Below are 6,899 nucleotides of genomic sequence, written 5' to 3' on the forward strand. Positions count from 1 at the left end.
GCATGAGGTTGGCTTTATAGCTCCACATAGATGGTTGCTATCCATCCATCCATCCGAAGCTAGACAACACCAATGTTTCCTCCTCAATGTCTTCTTTGCACACAATTGTGGTAACAATGATGGTCAATATGCACAAGAGTGTAGAAGTATGATTGAACAACTCAATGTTTTCCTATCCTATAAGTAGAATAACCCTTATCCAAACTTATACTTCCTCCGTTTCATATTATGTGCAACAATTTCCAAAAAAAGAAGTTACACATTATGTGCAACAAAGTAAATATTTCCATTTGTGGTAAATTTTTTGTGTAAAATAACCAATCCACCCTTACTTAATTTCAATAACCTACCTTAAATGAGTAAGATTATATGTTATTAACATATTAACCTACATTAATTCATTCATGATTTAAACCCTAATCTCAATCTCTCTACTCCCTCACAACCACATCCACCACCAACATCACCAAATTTTCTCTCACCTCCCTCTTAGCCACCACCACCCCACCACTATTTTTCTCACTCTTCTCTCATAGCCACGACCTAGCCCGAAATCCCCCACCAAGCCGGCCACCCCCCAACCCCGAATCCACCTAAGCACCACCTCACTCCGCCCGAAATTCCAAGAAATCCTCCAGCCACCACGAACCTTGTTATTGCTTCTCTTTCTTCTCTTTTCTCTCACAACCACCACTAATCGATTCACCGGTCTCCTTTTCCCTTGTCAAAGTCGTCGCCGGCTCCTTTTCCCCTTGTTATAGCCGTCAGTTCTCCTCAAAATTAAAATCCTAAAAATTGATTTGGGTTTGTAGTGGTTGTGAGCTGGGCGAGGTTGGTTTTGGGTGGTTATGGACGGGTTTCAAATCTTGGTTGTGGTGATTGGGTTACGGTTGCGGTGTTGGTACGATTTGGCTGGGGTGAGTTTTGGGTGATTGGGTTATGGTTGCGGTGCTGGTGCGATCTGGCTGGTGGGGTTTCGAGTCATGATGGTGGTGAGAGGGTGGTTACGAGATAGGGTGGTGGTGGTGGTTTCAAGGAGTGCGGTGGATGTGGGTGGTGGTGGATGTTGATGCTGGTGGGGTGGCGTCAGAGATAGGCCATGACAGTTGGTAGTGGTGGTTGATTAATTTTCCCCCTTTCTCTCTCCTACCCTTAATCACAAACCCTTCACTTTGTTAATCAACCATAAACAAATTTTGTCTTTAAAAACGTGCAACAAGGTTTGTTGCACATAACGCGAAACGTAGCACATAATGTGAAACGTAGGAAGTACAATGAAGGAATTAGAAATCATTCATAATTATCATACAAGAGCACAAATGTTCAAAATCCTCCACCACAACAACAAACGTAGGAGTATACTATTGCATTACCGGAAGAGTTCTACTTCCTTACCCTTCTTTTGCAAAACATGATACATTATTTGAATATTAGATGATAAATTATTGTATTATACTATTGTATTTATTTTTGAAAAAGCTTTTCCAATTCTCCATTTCCTTCATTTTTTTCAATTTTCATTGTTTGTTTCATTAGACGGTGAAAAACAATTTTCTCATTTTAAGATAAGGAATTTTATTAGGAAAGTATGTCACAATTTCCTTTATACTTCTCACTCATTCCATCCCCGCTTCTCTAATTTCTCTCCTCTATCTTTTCCTCTCATTTTTTTTTTCCAATGTATAAGTTTTTCTATAATCAAACACTCAAAGGAAAAGCCTTTTTCATGATTAATTTTCCTTAAAAATGATTTTCAATAGAAAATGATTTTTCATAAAAGATAATTCTCATCAAAACTAGTGTTAAGCAAAACTATCCAAAAATCTGAACATCAGATTTGATACTTTAGAAAATCCGATCCCATACTATTTTTATGATTTTGAATATCAGAAAATGAATCCAATCTAAATATCCAAAACTTTAGGTGTTATTTTTATATTTTATTTATAATTTTTTTGGATATTGGATATTAGATATCCCAAATATTGAATCGGATTCGGATTCCTAGTTTTGGATATCGAATAATTGATCCAAATAAAATCATATAAAATTATAGAGTATATAGATTATAGAGTATAATAATTGATTAAATTGAATGAAGCGACGATAATCCTTGCACCGACAACCATCAACCAAATTCCTAACCAAAGGACCATACTACTCTACAACACATTCCACAAACCCTACCATGCACCTCACCACCAACAGCTGCCACGTCACTCACAGCCATTCATAAGATTCCATCAGTTACGTGGCAACACCTGATTCCATTACCCAAAAAGGAAATAAAGCGCAAATTCTCTCTCCAAGGATATTTGCGTGAAATTTGGGTTTATTTTTTGTCTTAACAAAAAAAAAAAAAAAAGGGTTGAAATTTACACAGCACCCACTTTTTGACTCACCATCACTTTCTTTGTCCAATTCTGCTCTATGAATTTTCTTCACTAAGATCTCTCATTTCATAAAATTTGATGAAATAATTGTATAAATCAAAATAAACCCAATATTTTTTTATTTCTTGATTTTTTAGGAGTCATAGAAGAAAAAATGAAAATGGGTATTATTGAAGAAAATGGGATGGAAAATATAGGATTGAAAAATATAAAGAATAAATACAGAAGAATGGATTCAGATTTGAGTGTGATTTCAGAAAATGAGGCACATATTTTGAGGAAAAGGAGTACCAGGAAATTTGTAATGGCTTCTGCTGTTTTTGCTTCTCTCAATTCTGTTCTACTTGGTTATGGTAATTTTTATTTTCCCTCTTAATTTTTTTTATCCCAATTTGGTTAGCATTAAAATCTTGCATTTATATTTGTTTGGTGCAAATATTTTTATTTGTGTTGTTGGTGCACATTCATTTTATATTTATGAATCTGATTTTATGTGCACTTAGAACAATGAAGTGTTCAAAAAGTTAAACTAAATGCTGAAATAAAAAAATATTATTTGTTGGTTCTTACCACTTTGGGTTGTACATGTACATTCATATATTTTTATTTATTTATTTATTTATTTTTAATGTTGAATTAAAAATGTTGTATACTGTAAGTACATATCGCTAATTGTAAATGTTTTGTGGGGTAAAAAAAGGTAATAGAGAGAATTTAGCCATGTAGTGTATTGAACTTTTCATCAATTAGACATATTTTAGAGAGTTATGTGATATTGATATTTTGATTTTTAATGTATCACATTAATCTGATGTACTCGTGTACGATAATTATGCTTAAGACGGAGTATACAACAAAAATAATGGTATGGAGTGATGTACAGTGTACACGACCCTTGATTTGTCTTGCGCGCTGCTAAATGCAAAACATTGTTTTTTTGGATGGCAAGGGAATTGCCCTACCGCTCTGGAATCTTGCACGGGTCAACTCTAGGGAGTGATGAGCAAGGTGAGGGCAATTCCCACCCCCAAAATGTCTCTAAGGTTTGATCCCACAACTTCATGATATGAGAGTTTGAGACACAAAACTTTACCACTAGACCTTGTGTATGAGGATTTGTGCACTCGTCATTTACAATGTCATGATATAGATACATTGTTTCATACTCCGTGACTTTTTGCTTCAAGTGAATACCAAAAATGAAGTATGAGTACTTGTTGTAGATGTGTATTTTCTTGTAAATGCTAGTATGCTACTTTCAAGTGGACATAGTATGGAGTCTATTTTTATGTAGAAATAGTTTAAACAGCGCGATCAATTTATCTAACACGGTATTGATCTCTACTTGCAGTAAGTAAGAGTTGAGGGGAGTGAATAAAGTAAAGACATTGCATCTTTTCACATGGTATCAATTTAATTTCACAACTGTTTGGTATCTAATCTGACTCTTGATGCGTACAATTGGGTGAAAATGTATGTACATAAGAGCTGTTAAAGACGATTTCAGCACTACTACTTAACTACAGTAAGAACTGGTGCAATTTTAACTGTTGTTTTTTTGTCATGCTTCGTCTAGAAGTGATCAAGTGAAGTTAATGTTTGCAAATTTTTGTTTCAGATGTTGGGGTGATGAGTGGGGCAGTTATATTTATTCAAGAGGACTTGAAAATATCAGATGTGCAAATTGAAGTCCTCATCGGAATCCTAAGCATAATTTCGTTATTAGGCAGTTTAGCAGGTGGAAAAACGTCTGACACAATAGGTAGGAAATGGACAATGGCATTAGCTGCCACAATATTCCAAGTAGGAGCTGGTATAATGGCATTAGCACCAAATTTCGGGGTGTTACTCGCAGGAAGGCTTTTTGCTGGAGTAGGAATTGGCTTTGGTGTCATGATAGCTCCTGTCTACATTGCTGAGATAGCACCAGCAATCGCTAGAGGATCATTAACATCCTTTCCTGAGATCTTCATAAACTTCGGAATTCTTTTGGGTTACATTTCTAATTATGTATTTTCAGGGCTTCCTGCTCATATAAACTGGAGAATAATGCTTGGTGTTGGGATTCTCCCTTCCATTTTCATTGGTGGTGCACTCTTAATCATACCTGAATCTCCTAGATGTCTGGTAATGCAAAATCATATTGATGAAGCAAAGGTTGTTCTTCAGAAAACTATAGATAACGAAAAAGAAGTTGAGGAGAAATTAGCTGATATACAGCAAGCTGCAGGAACCACCAATGCTGACAAGTATGAAACAAAAGCAGTTTGGCAGGAACTCTTACATCCAACTCCAGCTGTTAGGAAGATGTTAATTGCAGGGTGTGGAATTCAGATATTCCAGCAGATAACGGGTATTGACACTGTTGTATATTACAGCCCTACAATATTCAAAGATGCTGGAATTAGTAGCAACACTGAGCTTCTTGCTGCAACAATGGCAGTTGGATTTACAAAAACTTTCTCTATCTTAATCGCTATCTTTCTCATTGATCATCTAGGTAGAAAGCCTTTGCTTTATGTGAGCACAGTTGGAATGACTGTTTGTTTGATAGGGCTCAGCCTAAGCTTAGCCTTACTCGGGCATGAGCCAATTGGTATTAGATTGGCTTTGTTGTTTGTTTGTGGAAATGTGGCCTTCTTTTCTGTGGGAATTGGTCCAATTTGCTGGGTTTTGAGTTCAGAAATTTTCCCTCTTAGGCTTCGAGCTCAGGCATCAGGTCTTGGGGCTGTTGGAAGTAGGCTCAGCAGTGGCCTAATCTCGATGTCCTTCCTTTCAGCTGCCCATGCAATCACCGTGGCTGGAACCTTCTTTGTATTTGCTGTAATCTCAGCCTTGTCTATTGTATTTGTGTACAAGTGTGTGCCTGAAACCAGAGGGAAATCTCTGGAAGAGATCGAGGTGATGTTTGATGAAGATAAACACCCAGGATCAGGTGAAATGGAGCTTGCAGATACCGCGAGTCTTGTGCCAAAGGAACCAAATGGAGCATAGTTCATTGCTTCGTTCTCATCACCATGGGTCCAATGAGACTTCATAGACGAGCATTTACTTGCAGGGACCAGGGACTACAGAGTGTGTATAGCACAGGATGATAAGCATTGGGGATATTTTTTTTTTCGAGTTTGGCATCGACTCATGATACGCCTAAAAGATTGTTTGGTACGAGTCTAAGCAGGTTATACAAGTATTCTTTTCGAATGATAAGAAAACAGTAGTTTGCGCTGCAGCTGCAGAGCCTGCAGTATGTTGAGAACGATAGGGGGGGGGGGGGTGTGTAGGAGTTGCTTCATCAAATGTGAGTGTAATGTAAGTTGCTTTGATGTGGATTCCCCCAAGATTATTAGAGGATTGGTTTCATGTACGTATGGCACATTCTTTTTATGATATGTTATAAATCCTACATTTTTTCCTACAATTTGAAGCTCAAATCAAAGATCCGATTTGTACTAAATGTGACAATAGATGTCACAAAATTTGCGAAAGAATGTGAAATTTGAACTCCTAAAGTCTTACTACATACTATTTGGTATGTACAATCACACAGATGTAGGAGCTTCTTTTTAGTATCAAGAAAAACACAACTCAGGAGTTTACAATTACATATGTTACAGTAAGTTTCAACCAATAGTTTCCATGAATCTCAAAAAGAAGACCATGTTCCAACCTCTCATACCTAATGTTGTTAATAAATTATATTAGAGAGGTAGAAAAATTAATTGTACTACAATAATTCATATACGAAGTACTCGTATAGTCGTATATGTCAGTGATAAAGGCATCAAAATATTGAAGTTAAAAGTTGGTGAATCGCACAGGGCATACACTGGTTGCCTAGCTGGTCTAGCTAGTTCTTAGTTATAAGGTTGGGAGTCAAATATTGACATGTATATATCTACATTTACTCGTTTAGGAGTAGTTTATGTGTATGTTAGAGTTTTAACAAAAAAGAAGTCGTGTTCCGTAAATCTCAAAAGAAGACATACTCCAACCTCTTACCCCATGTTTATGAAATACTCCCTTTGTCCCCTTTTATTTTCACTATAGGCCCACTTTATATAAGAGGTTTATGAGTCATATGGTGCAATGTACTGCAAACATAAAGGGACAGAGAGAGTAAGATAGAGAGATTGAAAAATTAACCAAAATTTCCAATCCATATACTGATATACATATATGGAGCACATGTATGTTTGGGAAGAAAGATCTCAAAACAATAAACTTAAAATAAAATTTTCTAAATGCAAAAGCATTGACTCTTCAAAAGCTATAAAATGGACTTCTTACCTCTTAGTTCAAACATTTAATAATCGTTGTTGAAGGACCAACTCATCCAAAAACTTAAACTAATGGTTTAGGCTCAGAAATATGTTTTATACTCTATTACGTTCTCTCACACGAGTACCCGTTGGGTTTGAAGTGTGGATGCAACATGGGTTCTCCTCATAACCTTTGCTTAATATTCTACTTAAAAAGGGAGGAGTGGATGAGATTCGAACCCGTGAC

General features: G+C 36.4%; 1 protein-coding gene across 2 annotated transcripts; it reads left to right on the plus strand.

The window, feature by feature from the left end:
- The first annotated feature begins 274 nt into the window (after positions 1 to 274).
- Positions 275 to 5,811, plus strand: LOC110706871 (probable polyol transporter 4). Of its 2 annotated transcripts, XM_021884847.1 has the most exons (3): positions 276 to 2,746; positions 3,745 to 3,918; positions 4,012 to 5,811. In XM_021884847.1, the coding sequence occupies exon 3, from the start codon at positions 4,023 to 4,025 to the stop codon at positions 5,385 to 5,387; it is 1,365 nt and encodes a 454-aa protein (XP_021740539.1). In that variant the 5' UTR covers positions 276 to 2,746; positions 3,745 to 3,918; positions 4,012 to 4,022; the 3' UTR covers positions 5,388 to 5,811. The 2 variants fall into 2 exon arrangements, with proteins under 2 accessions (XP_021740538.1, XP_021740539.1); XM_021884846.1 differs by lacking the exon at positions 3,745 to 3,918 and having other exon boundaries at positions 275 to 2,746.
- Positions 5,812 to 6,899: the final 1,088 nt, after the last annotated feature.

The sequence above is a fragment of the Chenopodium quinoa genome, unplaced genomic scaffold, assembly GCF_001683475.1.
Source record: "Chenopodium quinoa cultivar QQ74 unplaced genomic scaffold, ASM168347v1, whole genome shotgun sequence".
In the NCBI taxonomy this organism is placed as follows: domain Eukaryota; kingdom Viridiplantae; phylum Streptophyta; class Magnoliopsida; order Caryophyllales; family Amaranthaceae; genus Chenopodium; species Chenopodium quinoa.